Raw genomic sequence first — 16257 nt, 5'->3', positions numbered from 1 at the left:
ATTACTAAATGATAATAAATATTAAATTGTTGTTCTAATAATTGATAGCCTATAAATGGTAATAATTGATATTAGGTATTCTTGATTTATTCAAATGAGGTGCCCTATAATAAAAATAATTGTTCGGCCGAAAGAGCATTTTCCAAATTAAAAAGAATAAAAATAAATATGGAACAAGGCTGACAAAGAAAAAATTAACATCATTAATAATATTATGCTCAGAAAATGATATTTTCCGATTGATCGATTTCAATAAAACTATTCAACAAATTTCAAAAAAAAAAATTAAATTATCATTTTTTTTAACAAATACAGTGTTTATATATTATATAGATACAATATGTGTATTATGTATCATAAATTATTACGTAACTATTAATTTATATATAGCCTTATGTATATTTTTTTTTTACTGGCAAAATTATACAATTATAATATATGCAGTTTTTAAAATGTAGTAATACAATTTTTTTTTAGTTAAAGTTGAAAGGGGGCCCACTAAGTTTATGGTGTCCTGAGTCCCAATAATTGATCTTTAATCCAGGCTTTCTTATCACGTTTATGCGAAAGAATAACATTAATACACGATATTAGCTTTTATTAATCATATTGCCACTAATAATGTATTATATTATTGTAGATGATAACTGATATAAGCTCCACCAATTTATTTTTGAAAGACTTAAACATAAATCTTCTGTATAATGTACTTATTACACATGTAAATATATTCATTTGCGTATGTATGTGTGTGTGTGTGTGTGTGTGTATGCGCGCGTATAGATGTACACCCGTTAATGTCTTATTATAGTTTTTTCTATGTATAACCTACAGGACTAAGGTTGGTTTGCGAAAAATACAATATGAACAAAATACGTACCATTGTATATATGTATACCTATGTATAGTTATATACGTATCCATAATATAACAAACCGAGACGGATAATTAAACAACAATACGAATAGGTATTATATAAATATAAAATTAAAAAACCGTATCGAAATACGAAAAAAATAATAATAAAAGAATAGGCCAAATAAAAATCAATTTTCTCCGACCAAAGTCTCGTTTTGTTTTTTATCGTTTGACATCCCGACCGCCGCCTGTGACCCGTATACCTATATAATAAATATAATATGTATATATATTCTCCACGCGCGCGGTGGCGGCTTACTACTGCTTGTCCCTTACAGTGTACACACGTACGTATATAATACACCACGCACGCAATCTCACGTTTGATTTACGATCACCGGGTGTGTATCAATTAAACCGTTTCCCTTTGGCCTGAAAAAAACACACACACACACAGATATTCGTATATTTATACATACACATGCGCAGGGCCCCTAAAAAACAACGGCTCGAACCAATTCCCATGATGTTTTATCACTAAAAAAAAAAGTCCGAGGTCTATTAGCCGCGCGAGAGTAACACCCCGTGGGAGGAGGGCGCCTCCTATGGTACTTATCTATATATAATGTGTGCATGAACGTCGAGATAACTGGCCACAGCGGCACTTATTCTTTATTATGCGCGGTTTTTGTACCACACTTTGGTCGTGGACAAGAGGGCGCAGTGCTAACTGGGGGGTGTGTTTGTTTATATATATGTAATATTGGTATAAGTATACATATATATACGGTTTACATGGCCGCACACGTAAGAAAACGGTAAATTTCCTTTACCCTCCCCACCATACAACACACACACACACACTTCGAGCGCTCGGGCGCATGTAATACATATAAACATACAACGACTGAGATATCTCCGGGTAGCGAGTGACAGCCAAGGAATCCCGAGCACCCAATCTAAACGCCATAAATTTCTTTTGGGCCGCCGCCACCGCCGGTGGTTTTTTCTCGTCGTGCATGTGTATTTTATTTCTCCCCTGCAAGCGTGTACGTATACCGATCGTATACACAGTACTATGTACACTCGAAACAACAAGAGTGTTTGACCTTTTATTTTGGTTTGTTTATATCGTTCGTACGTCGAAAACGGATTTAAAACACACGCCGCGGTGTAGATTTTATGATAATATATATCGCGTGTAGAAGCAACTGGTAGTCGCGGCTCAATACGAATAACAAATAAACAAGGATCGTACGCATAAAACCATGTGCGGGGTGATTCATCCGATGCGTAAAATAATATAATAAAATATTACGTGATTTGTTGCGGGCTAACGTGCGCACTCGAACGGCGGACATTCCGTCTTTTGGCGGAATGACGGGCGCACGACGATTTACCGGAGCGCCGCGCGGAATAAACCAGTACAGCCGGTGGCGCGATCGTGGTAATTACCACGCGGTAACGTTCCTCCGGGCGTTTGTGGGGATCGCGTCGCGCAAATTTTCGCCAATCGTTGTACAATAATTTTTTACGAAAATGACGAACAACTCTGCACATGAATACATTACGCAGGAAATTATACATGATAATGATATGTATTTTATTTTATAGGTAATAAGTCGTATCTCATAAACGCGCATTCATATATATATATATGTGTGTGTGTGTGAGTGTGTTATATAGCTTTATGTCGACAACATCATTTTAATGCGCGTGTGACGTACTCGACGACAATTTCTGGTTTTTTATTTCGTCTCTCGCACTCACTCGCACACTCTTTATGGTCTACACCATCGTCTGCCCGTCTGTATCGTCTATCGGATATCGCATTTATCCTTAAACCGTCGTCGTAGGTACACCGTCTGTATATAATATTATGTAATATGTACATGGAGGTATACGTATATGGACAGCCGTCCGAGACGGTTGAAGGTGATTTATCGCGTGTGGTTTCATGTAGCGCTGCGCAGTCACATTATTCATATAATCCGTCCGTCCGGACTTGTTATTGTAAGCGTCTGCGGTGGATTTCGGTGGACTATGCGCGCTGCTCGCGTTTGGAGTTTACAATTTACAATTATAATTTTATTTCGATGGAAAACGGCGCGTGAAAGAATGACGAATGCTGACGATTTTATACATTATTATAATGTATTGTTGTACAGTGTTGTTAGTCTACCGTGAAAGGCATTACCGTAAATTATAATTGGTATAAAAAAAAAAAAAAAATGTGACCTAGTCATATTATGAGTAGTTTTGTACTTCCACAGTGTTCGAATTAAAACTTAACTGGACGCCGCGTCGCAACTTTGAATCGAGATGAATATGATGTCACTATATAGATTCTTTAATAATAATATGATATAGGTATAACGAGTTAATCACGGCGATAAGTGGCGATCGAAATCATCTAATTCGTAATAGTATATTAATAATTGTTGTATTTTTTTCTCTTGTAATCATGACTCGTTATATTTTATAATATTCTATACGATGAAAATATGAAAAATTTCACAATTTAATCGTTCTCAAAAAACGTGTATATGTAATGTATGTGTACTAAAATGTCTTATCACGGCTATTGCTTAACGTAATCGCTATGAAACGACTTATAAGTGGAATTCGATTTTCTGGTCAGTAATTACAAACACAGACACACGTGTAATCGCTGTTTTTGTCACTGGACTTATCATACTTGCTTACGATACAGCTGCAGGTTATCGCCAGCGAGACCGTTACGATAATTTATTATATTATATTAAAATATATAGACGCCGGTAAATGATGATTTGGTCACGTACATACTCTATTTTATGTAATAATATAAAAAAACATTTATGACGTGACGAGACGACGCACTGATAATGCACAACGCGATAAATCATAGCGATCGCGTCACGTTATTTATGTAATATTGTTGCTGCATCGCTTGCATCCAATAGATTTATGGCGATAATGATATGAGGGTGCTATGGAATTAAATACGCATGAAGATGTTTAAATATTTTAAGTATAACATTAATACATTAAATAGTATATTATATTATAATATATGGGTGTTCTTATTACACTATGACTGTCGTAAACTTATAAAAATGTATATGACGTCGTGTTATTTTGACTAAATCGAACCAATTTTCGTTGGATCAGGAAACTATAAATTATACAAATTTTAAATTATTGATTTCAAATTTTCAAAAAACTCATTATGCATGGAATACAATATTCGTACTTACGGTTACGATCAGCCTGTACGTTTATGTTCACGTGCACGATTGATATCGAGCCCTGGAATTACATAAAACAATATAATGTCTTTTTAATATAATTAAATTTTATAAATTATAATATTTACGGATCATTGTTTTTGACGGAATGCATTGAAACCTATTTTTGTTTTAACGGTATATTAGTATATCACCGTATAGCTATCACACATATATAATGGTATTTTTAAACGCGTTGAATATAATGCAGACGAGTGTTTTTCTATAAAATTCTTCCAAGTCTATGAAAAACACAATATTATTATTGTTGGGTTGACGAAATCACTCGGCCTAATCTTCGTCGTCACCACCGCTCACTATCCGTACGTACACTATACACTGCGCGCGACTGGCCGGTGTCCAAGAGCCTTCGCACCCCAGTGGATGACACATATGCACGTCTTATATTATTCTATCATATTCAGTGTAGTTCCCATTGGGGCATACTAAATATAAGCCATAAAACCTTAAGATTTTGTGAAAAAAACAATGTGTTCACTGCTTAATAATAAGTTGTAAAAGTGATATTACAAATATAAAAAATAACTCGTTGACGCAGTACTGGTCTTGTTGAGCTTTCTGATTAAACTCATAATAAAGTTGAAATCTCGTCTCGAGGTGGGTTGATTTTGGAGTCATGTGACTCCTTCGCGAACAGCAAACTTGAACAGTTTCAACTTACTTAATTCATCTACTTTTATACATTTCATGTAAATTATAAGAAAAAAAATGTAACTTTTGTTTTATTTATGTTCGTATTAATGCTTCGCCCTCACTTAATAACGTTTGACCATCAGTAAAATAATATAATATATTCATTAGTATGTCGAACCTAATAGTATAACTAAGGTTTCAATAAAAAAAAAAAAAAAAAAATAAAAAAAATATTCATTAGTTATATAACCGACGGACTAGTAAAGGTATTTAAAAAAAATTTTGGGAAAAACACTGGTTATATTTTTGTATATACAATATACACATTATACCAATACCATAGTCATGGTATGTTAATGTTATACATTTAACGATAAATACATTCAACTATCTTTTACAAATAAACGGTCTCTTAATAATTGACCCGTTGATGACATATAGTTGTAAGATTTTGCTGAAGTACCCGACCGACCGATTCGTATGATAATATAATATTATTGAGTGCTTAAGTCTATCGATTAAAAAAATATTGAAACTGTAAATATCAAAATATTGTATTTTACTATTTACAGTAAAGATGACGATCACATGATCATGATTGTCTGATAAAAATTTAAAATAATTATACCTTTATAATTGTTCATAATAATATTATAGCAATAAATACCCATCATTTACAACATCATTTAAAATACTATAATTATTATTAGCTGCTATACCGTTTTGGTGAAATTGATACATAAAAAACATGTGAAACTAATTAATATTTTCCACGATAATATTCATTGAAACGATTGTGTATGATTCATACATATTCATCACAACTGATAAGAAAAAAAACCATGTGCAAGTGTTGTGTATTAATCTTATTAATTATTTAAGAAACCATTTGAAACAATATTTTGTAAAAATATTATAACTTATAAGTAAATTTATATAAAAAACGTGAAGACTAAAACAAAAGAAAGAAATTAGCTATGTATTTTTTTAATAATATATTTTTTTAAATTCAGAATTAAAAAAATTTTAATGATATTTTTTTTAAAAATATCGAATATTTTATTACTTTTTGATTTAACTTATAAAAATTAAATGTTTAAAAATATCGTATTTAAAAATACAAATTTAAAAACTTGTTAAATTGTTTGTAAATTATAATAATTATTAATTTAAAATAACCTTTTGATGTTATTCAGTTACGTCCTTACAATATATTCCTATGACCGACAATCAAATATAATGAAAAGGGGTCCAGGATTATTTTTTATCAATTTATGATGAGTCACCGGATGCATATATAGTGTATATTATTATCGGCTGAATAATATTTGTTACAACTCATAATTATTACATATTACCTTATAACATTGTGTTAAGAAATAAAAAAAAAAATAGTAAAAATATAATACCTCATAATTATGTTAATAATATGTATGTTATGCAATTCAAAAGTAATTGGTGTGTTTATTTAATTTGTTTTAACACTTAATTCTATCTAAAATTATGTGTAATAAATATGGAGACATAACATAAAAACTACCAGTAATAATTAATTGTTTTTTATGTTATCAAAAAAAAAGGGTGTTTTCTAAATAGACATAAAATATAATGATATTCATAGGGTAATCACAATTAATTATGATGTAGTAACAATATTTTTGCACAGTTTTACCTATATACTACGATATATTATTATACTGAATAGACAACATTAAAAAAGACATTCATTAAATAAATTTTAAAAGTTTTGAGTAATAGAGGTAGCTAATATAATTTTAATATGATGTGTTTTTTTTTAATGTTTTTTATGTTTGTGATAATTTTTGGGTTATACCTACCTATGCAGTAGGAGTGAACTGATTACCCCATATTTATTGTATATCCGGTAACAAATTGGATTTTGATTGTATATTTAAGGTAATTTTTTTTACTTAAATATTTAATTTTTTATTTCCATAAAATTTTGAATAATTTGAAATATCTAAATTTTTATTTAGTTATTCTCTATATAGAACTTAAAATGGAGATTTTTATTAAAGTATTAAATCGTCTTATCTATATAAATATAAGACTATACTAGGTATACTAATACATATATAAGTACAGTGCATACTATTACAACAAACTAAAGAGATAGACAACTATGCGAGTAAGCAAAACTATTTTTTTAAATTTAATTTTTTTTTTTTTTTTTGGCAACATTTACAAATTACGCTTAAATCGAGTTTGGATACGGTGCGCGCTTTTTAAAGTATATTATAATATTATTATTATTATTATTGCATTATCATACATGTATATATGTACGCTCGCGAGCCTGGTCACTTCCATAAATGTAGGAGCACTTGGCAAGTACTGGCGAATCGTTTATTTTTAACCATTTTTAATCTGGCGCTTAGTATGCACTTACAATTTTACGTACACGCTTACCGTGAGTGTGTTATCATGTTATTTTTTAACAACCCGTTTTTTACATATATACAGATACATACTTAAATATGTATTAATATTATACACGTGAACGAGTCTCGTAACTGTTATTTTTATGAGCTATAATATAAAAACGATAATAACTTAAACTTGTTAATTATTTAATAGTCATACTCGTATTATTTGGTCATATATAATCTGTTTATACTTATATATTACAGTAAAAACTATCACTAATCACGTTCGATAATGTCTTGAACGAAAACTTCTCTGTGCGTATTGGTACTAAGTTACATACACATATATATATAGTCCTCCACCCCGCACAATTAGTTTTATATGCCTTCGCTTCCTGCTCTATGGGACAGGGTGAATCGCTACGCACACACAAACTCGTACTCTTGAGCGCAAACGATCCAGAGCTATTATAAAAATGCACCCTTACAATACATCCCTTTCCACCACCTAGCTGATGGGTATAATATATATACACCCACGCGACGTCTCTGACCGGTGGTGGTAGCATCTTTCCCGTATATGTCATAAGTGCGATATAATTTGCCGTTTGAGACGTGACGTCCCACCCTTCTACCCCGACCACGGCGTAATATTACGCGAACGATTTGTACCACGGTTTCTCGGACCGCGTCCGCGCAGTGCGCCAGCAGCGTCGCATTCAATTACGCCTCTGCAGAGTTCCATGTATCTAGACTGCATGTCATAATATATAGTAGGTATCCATAAAGGTACCTACGGACAAAATGTTATTATATAGAAAAAATTCCAACTTACCATCCGATTCAATTTGTTTCAAAAATCCCCCCCCCCCTGTAAATTCACGTTTGGGTGTGTGTTAACCTATATTATATCGTATCGTTACATCCCTACCCCACTATTTGTTCTCACTCGTCTTATGACGTACGTATAGGCATATATATTTTGTATATAGGGTTTTTTCGTGTTATTATTATTTGCTCTCGCTCACACATACGTGCGAACCGTTGTCGCGCACACGCATATAATATACGCGTATATATACTCGGTTTCAATAAACACAATTTTGAAACCCGCCAACTCGCAAACGGAGGTTATTTCGACTGTTTATTTTTTTTTTGACTGGGAGGGACGGTGAAGGGGCGAGCACGCGTAATTCCGCCGTCTGGCCATTTATAACTGTCCGGGACTCTCTTTTCAACGCGTGTGTATGTACGCCACGCATTCGGGTTTATATACGCTCGCGGGTCGGCCCGTCACTCAAATCGTTTTCACTTACCTCGCGAATATACTGTTGCAGGGCATATAGATATACAACATTATTGCACTATTGCCGACGCGTTCTTCTCAAACATTTCTTTTTTTTTTTAACTCATCCTCCCCTCATACTATTCCTCTTCCTAAAGTCTACACAAGTATAACCGCGACGGCAACTGGGGTTTTTCGCAGATCGTGGTTTTCTACTCCCGCGTGCATCACTCGCACCAATAACACAAATTTTGTACACACACAATATAATACTGCTAGTACTTATAATATATTTGACATATTACGAATTACTCGTTGTCCAGCTGTCGACGAACGCCAACGAAACAAATTTATTATTATCTCCGTATACCGATTCGCGAGTTACAATACAAGAGTATTTCCATATAGCATGTATTTACCCATATATAATATTAACTCGTTGAATACAGTTGGCCGCAGTTGGTCATGGCGGCGGCAGTGAAACGGTTGGTCGCGATCAAAGTCGCACGGTCATCGTCGAAAACGTCGAGTCATTCGATGGGATCCTTTTTTTTACAAAATACAATGCAATACGGCTTATGGTATATCTTGTGTGTATTATAACAGCTCGAATGATGAAAAAAATGGTTGAAGCTTGTCCCCCACTTATATTCTACCCCTCTCGACCACCACCTACCGCAATCATACCAATACTATCCAAAGCGGTTAATTTTATTACGTACCTATTAATGTTTGTGTTTAATTCATTAATAAGCTTATAAATAGACACTAGAATAATCATTTTAATATCATTATTATTATTATTAGTCGTATACCAGTGATAATAATATTTTAATATTTTGTTCATGTTGTCAATTATATATTCTGTTTTAACGTTATGTATTAAATAAAATACAAATTTAATAGCACACGCATGGTTGTAAATAGTGCAATATGTATGAGATTATATTTTTAAAACTATTTAGTCTATATTTTGACGGTCTAGAAAAAATATTTCAATTTGATATAGGTAATCAAAGAATTGTATTTATCATCAAATATAATAAATGATCATTCTCGTTGTTACAATAAATATACGCATTATTTTTTTGTTATACCGAATCATTATTTCGTTCAACGAATGTTTTAAATTAATTTCATCGAAAAACTGATACTATAGAGAACAGAATAGTCTATAAATAATGAATAAAGTATTTATCTTGACTGTAGTGTTTACTAATGAGTAATGATCTTTAAATTAATCATTTTTTTTATTTTCAAAGAATTACGAGTATATAGCTGATTTAAATTATACGAACAAGCGTTTGCTAAAATTGGTCTTATTAAAATACTTGAACAGTATGCATATGTAAAAATCGACCTTTTATAATTTTAAATTAACCTCTTGATATTTTAAATAAAATAACCAAGATTTTAAGTCTATTCGAATGTCATTTTCAGACGACGGCCGCAGCGCAAACCATTTACAGTTGTGTGTTACATAGATTTTTTTACGTCACAGTTCTAAATAAAAGTAATTTTATTTTTAAGCAACACAACTTGAAAATGTTTTATTAAAGTTATATATGTATGATATATCTTATTAATTTCTTATTATATTTTATCATAAAAACACTTACGAAATGGTTCAATGGACCTTATATGATAATATCTATATCTTAAACGTATACTAGCTATAGGCATAGTCAAAATAAATCTCCGGGAGCGTCTATAACTGTTAAACGATTTTAAATGAGCTTTTATCAGTATGTCGTTATAGTAGGTATTAAAAAAAATCCAACTTACAAAAATTAATAATTATTATTGTATTTTAGTATATCGTAATAATTTTTGAACTGTTGATAATGCAATAATGATCGAATGTATATAAAAAATAAAACTTATTATTACTGAAAATATATTTTCTTCGTATGCACTTACTTTATAATGTTTGTGATTGCAGTGATCGACAGCTATGATCCAGGTCCATATGATTCTACCGCTAACATAATTTAACTACCGCGAAATCAATTTAAAAAAAACGCACTCAGTAAAAGGCTAACCGAAAAATACCACTTGTAGTTTATAACCTTCGTCTATCAAGCTGCAGCTATATCGTGTACATAATTTCATACCAAAAGTTTAGTACTCTTAGCTACGAGATCTTTTGAATTTTAATCGTCATGAAAGAAAATCAGTTTTGTATTTATTTCATCGACAATTTTGAGAAAGATAATACTTAATATTTTATTAGATAAATAATAATAATAGTGTGTATTATTACAATATTATGTACTGTGATCATCTGATTATTTCTATAACGTACGGGAATAGATATATTATATTCATGAATAATATTATAAGGGATATGAAAAGTCTAAAATAAAACACAGACACGACGATACACGTCAACGGTTAATTTGTCTGATTATTATTATCGTCACCGCTAGTTGTCGAAATGTCTGTTCGCGGGCAAAAATTCGTCGGCGATTTTGACATTTTCCCGAACAAAAAAAATAAATATATATATATATATATATATATATAATAATAATTAAAAAAAAAAAAAATAGTATAATAATAATAATAATTACTATACGCGCCCACTTGATGACGGCGATGACGACGACGACACGACGTCGTCATTACCGACATGTCTCGTACCGCAGGCGGATCTGTCACCATTTTAGACGCGTCGTCTGCCGCAGTGACAACCAAATCCCGTCGACGCGACGCGTGAAAAATATAAACAAGAATCTCAACCACTGAAATAATAATTGGTGCCCAAATCGACCGTCGACTGACTTCGAGTTCAGACACTTAGACGATGATCTAATAATCTAATAAATTGTACTGAACATTATTGTTAGATACTTTTAAAAACTATGTATAACTAAGTATTATGAATTTCTGTAAATTTACTTTAATATAAACCGAAAAAGAACCTTAGAAATAGTTTATAAGAGGGGGGTTTCGACTCGAATAGCAGTTTTACTTGTACCCGACTCTATAGAGACATGTTCTTTGTACAAGGTATTAATGTATGATTATAATTATAAATAATCGTATATGAGTCAGCGGGAGACAAAATAAAGGATTTGCGCGTTGTGATTTAACGACCGATATAATCACGTTTTTGACTATATTTTTGTTTTCCTTTATTTTTGGCAACCTCTGAATGCGCGTGTTATATACCTGTCAACACCGAATGGTAGAATACACGCGCGGAAAACAAAAAAAGAGACATGCTCGTGTCATGTAAGTACTTGAAATTTGTCTCGGAATGTCTACTCGAAAGCAACCTCCCCTCCCCCTTTTGAGCACAACCGCTAATTCCAGTTACAACGGTACACGGTCTAGACGCTGTATGAGGGATTAAACGTTTTTCGACTGTGACGAGCACGACGGTATCAGATCGTACACGGTAATATTAACAGATTTAAAATTATACATATCAGTGTACGCTATATGCCTACAGGAGTCTGAAACGAAACGGATATCCGGTGTTTTTGTTCCATCGTATAATTATCGTTTCGACCATCGGTTTTTCCACTTTTGTTCAAATCATTATTTTTGTATACCAGTGATCGAATATTTTATTACGTGTAGGTGTATAATAAAGACGTCAGCAGACTTCGTGGCGCTCGTGCTCTCTTGGAACAATTAGGGCTTGCACCTCTGACGTATTATTACAATAATAATAATACACATTAGCTATCTATACACATATTACAATATAACTACGTTGTCACAAGACGTGTTGAAAAAATGCTCGTTAGACCGTTTAACAGGTTGTCTAATTATATGAGAGATTTATAACTGCACTGCAGTGTGGTACGCGCTTTTCAGCGATTCCTTTATGTGTTTAAATACACATATATATATGCGTATTTTACTAAATATATATTTATATGTATATTATGAAACAGTAAAATGTGAGGCTCTGTTTCGAACAGCAGTGACGAACAGTCAATTACGTCGTATTGTTTGCTCGCTCAATGTATTTGTGTGTGTCCGTTTATAAGTATACTAGTATTTTTTAAGCATACATCGATACATATATTATTATACATTAACGACTTCTGTGTTGTACTTTAAACGTCTCATTGTAACAGACAGATATAGCCTATAGGTATAAATATTAAATACATATCATATTATAGGATATACATAAGACATAACTAATTGTAAAACAACGCACCTTGCAATTTACGTACTCATACATATCAGAATATGGCCACACATATTGTTTGTACGCGATACTCCAAATATTAGATATTCTCAACTCCAAATCCCGGAGGCTGCAACCCAAATAATCGTTCTTTCGATTTTCACCGCATTATTTAACTTCCGTTGTATTTCTATTGCATCATAACATGTGAAAACAAATATTCAAATCCATAGATATGTATTATTATGTAGATAACCTTTGAAAAACACGTTTATGACACCGTGGTTAATACGATTGAGTCAATTATTCCATAACAGATAATGTCTGTAGAATTATCTGATACAGCTAAAAACCAACTTTAAAATCGTGAAACCAATGATAAAATTGAATTAAAAATGAAAAAAAAAATGTTTGTAATATAACGTGATACGGCTCTAAACTTAATTTTAAATTCATATTCAACAACCATATTACAGTTATTGGTGTGACAAAACTACTGTCCCAACTCGTTTTGTTCGACTGTAGATAGGCGTACTTGCGAGTCGAGACCGACTTATCATCACGTAACGAATTTTTATTTACCCCTTTATAGGGGTGTACATATGTGTCGCAGACAAACGCTAATATCTCTTATCACTGTTATCACATACTAATATGCCTTATACTACCTAATCGGTTTCAAACTACCAGACACCCAATTTTTATCTGTACAACACGATCGGTGATGTCATTATTATATCATCGTCGTTCATAATTATTTTTAACGTGTTTGTTTTCATGCGTTTTTTACTCGATGCTTACAGGTACGGTGAACGCCAACGGCGAGACAAAACGGCAGCGTACGTCGTACACCCGTTACCAGACGCTGGAGCTGGAGAAAGAGTTCCACTTCAACCGGTACCTGACCAGGCGGCGGAGGATCGAGATCGCGCACGCGCTGTGCCTGACCGAGCGGCAGATAAAGATATGGTTCCAGAACAGGCGGATGAAATGGAAAAAGGAACACAAGATGGCCAGCATGAACATGGTGCCGTACCACTATCACATGGCCGCCCAGCCCTACGGCACCCCGTACCCGTTCACGCACCTCACCACCTGAGATTCGTATTATTAATTTAACGGTTCCGTTTAGGCGGCGGCGTCGTCGTCACCGCCGTCGTCCACATCGACGGCGGCCACGGCTGCGGCGTCGCTGAACGGCAACGCGCGATAGGTAAGACAACCGTTAAATTAATAATACATGCAAACGATTTCGAAAAAAACTTTGATTCACAAGACGTGCGAAAACGCGTCACGAATGTTACACGTCGACGGGTATGCGTGAAATTCGCGACTGCGCATATCCGGTCGTCATGTTGTAACAATATAATATGTGTATATACAAAATGTACATTATCGATTATGTATAAATACGTAATGATGTATTTATATAAATTTATAATTCATAGGTAAATACTATTATAACTCATCTATTATTGCGATTTATATTTAATTTTATCGCTTGGACATCATAAAATAATGTGTTGTATCGTGTAATACTTGTAATTGTGTAAAATATATGTGTTTTTAAATAATAATATAATAATACGGCAAACGCATGTCGTAATGATAAAAAAAAAAAAAAAAAAAATCAAAAAAAAAATAATTTCTTTCGATACCTTTCGTTTCGACTTGTTATAATAGTTGACCCCGCCGAGTACAACAATAATTTATTCTTGTGTTACGAGATAATGTACGCGCATTATGATTAAACCGCGTAGCGATTACACCCATTGCATCTGAAAGATAAGTCTAAGGCCGATTTTAAATGAGCAATCGTAAAATCATCCTGCAAACACATCCTTCGGATACATAATAACATAAACGTCCCTGTTACCTATTTCTGCTGTTTTCGGATGGTGTAAATCTTAAGATTTGAGTGTATACCCGAAAACCGAGAAAAAAACCCGTTAATGAGAATACAACGTGGAATAACATTTAAAAACCGACCGCGGTTTGTGCGTCCGTGGTGTATAGGCGAGGGCAGAGGTTGCTCAAATTGTCTTTACGTACATCGTACTAAATTATGACTGGAAAAGAGGAGATAACGTGACAATAACAATCAATGAAATAGGAAAAATTTCGGATCGATGTGTTTTAAATGCGTACCGCATACTATGACGCGTACCTATGTTATAATATAACATCTTTTTTTTTACGATAAATATTAGTCGTGTCACCGATCCCATCGAAATTTGTCGGTGGTACTTATGGCGCACATCGTTCTTGTAGAATTTACAATGTAGATCCGTTTTCATACTATCTATATATTTTTTTCACGAGTAAATTCCGTTGCATTGTTTTTGTGTACATGGACACAGTTACACAGGTACTGATCGTAACGACACCCATCACTAGTAATTGATCGCGTGTCTTTCACACCTATACGACTTGCCATTATCACACTTTTATTTTTGACCGTCGATCACAAAGAGAGCCTGTAACAGGGAAGTGTAGGCGATATAATACGCATATTATTAAATATTACATGTTTTTAGGTTGAGTTTTAGTGGAAACGAACTCATCGGCAGTACTATAATATTATTAATTATTTATAAACAATACTTTACTATTAAACTCAAACTGGTTTTCACAAAATTAAGAGAAAATTTACATTGTAATTTTAAAATTGTTATAATAATATTATATCGTATGTTTAAATGTCGTCACACACGTACTCGTGTTTATATTAATAGTAAATTATTCATGATATTATAAATGTAACGACAAAATGTAAATATTCTATATACATATACTTAAATAATATAAAAAGGTATAAATTATATTATAAATTACGCTGTAACTATTTTCTGTACATGTGTTAACCCAGAGTCTGTGATTTTTCTTTATTTTATTATTATTATTATTATTATTATTATTATATCATCATTATTATGTTTTAGTTTTTAATAACAAAATATTTAAACATTAAAATACCTAATTGTTTTTTTTATAATTTGTTTTCTTATTTTATTGTTCTTTCTTTAGTTATTTTATTCTCCTATTTTTTTTTTTTAAATCGTGACCAGCTTCCCTATTTTATAATTTTTTTTTTATTTTTTGCTATCGCGATAGTCAAATTCAGTGTTTTAAACTATCTTATTTTAAAAAGTGCAATATTTATTGTTTGATTTTTGTTGTAAAAAGAAAAAAAATGTAAACTAGATGTAGAAAAACGATTCTATCATAGTATATATTATACTGTATAGTAAAAAAAAAAATATTAATATATTAATTTATAATTATTAGTCTTGTCATGTTGCTGTCACTCATGATATATATATATTTTTTCTCGAGTCATTAGAGTATTGATCGAGAGTATAAATAAATTATTATAATCAAAACAAAAAAAAAAATGTTTCAATGATAATAATTTGTAAATAATAAACATTAAATTTTAAATGCGTATAGTTTATCTACAAGGTTTATTATAATTCGAGTATATAAGAATGTTTTCACAGTTTTCCACACGAGTAATAATATTGTAATATTATACCGTGAAAAGGAAACCAGGATTTTCTTTTTTTTAATTACTCTATTTAATATTATAATATTAATATAATATATATATATATATATATATATATATATATATATATATATATATATATATAT

The 16257-nt window shown here is 32.0% G+C and overlaps 1 protein-coding gene across 1 annotated transcript in view; it reads left to right on the top strand.

Moving 5' to 3' along the window:
• The window catches only part of LOC112600074 (homeotic protein Sex combs reduced), a 29553-nt gene extending 15517 nt beyond the window's left edge, over positions 1–14036 (top strand). The window contains exon 2 of the mRNA XM_025347263.1: positions 13407–14036. Coding sequence (XP_025203048.1) covers positions 13407–13702 — 296 coding nt within the window. The 3' untranslated portion in view covers positions 13703–14036. The remainder of the gene's footprint in view (positions 1–13406) is intronic.
• The last annotated feature ends 2221 nt before the right edge of the window (positions 14037–16257 follow it).

This window comes from Melanaphis sacchari, unplaced genomic scaffold, assembly GCF_002803265.2.
Source record: "Melanaphis sacchari strain LSU unplaced genomic scaffold, SCAv2.0 Contig0_pilon_pilon, whole genome shotgun sequence".
In the NCBI taxonomy this organism is placed as follows: domain Eukaryota; kingdom Metazoa; phylum Arthropoda; class Insecta; order Hemiptera; family Aphididae; genus Melanaphis; species Melanaphis sacchari.
This window is presented reverse-complemented; position numbering and strand designations above follow the sequence as displayed.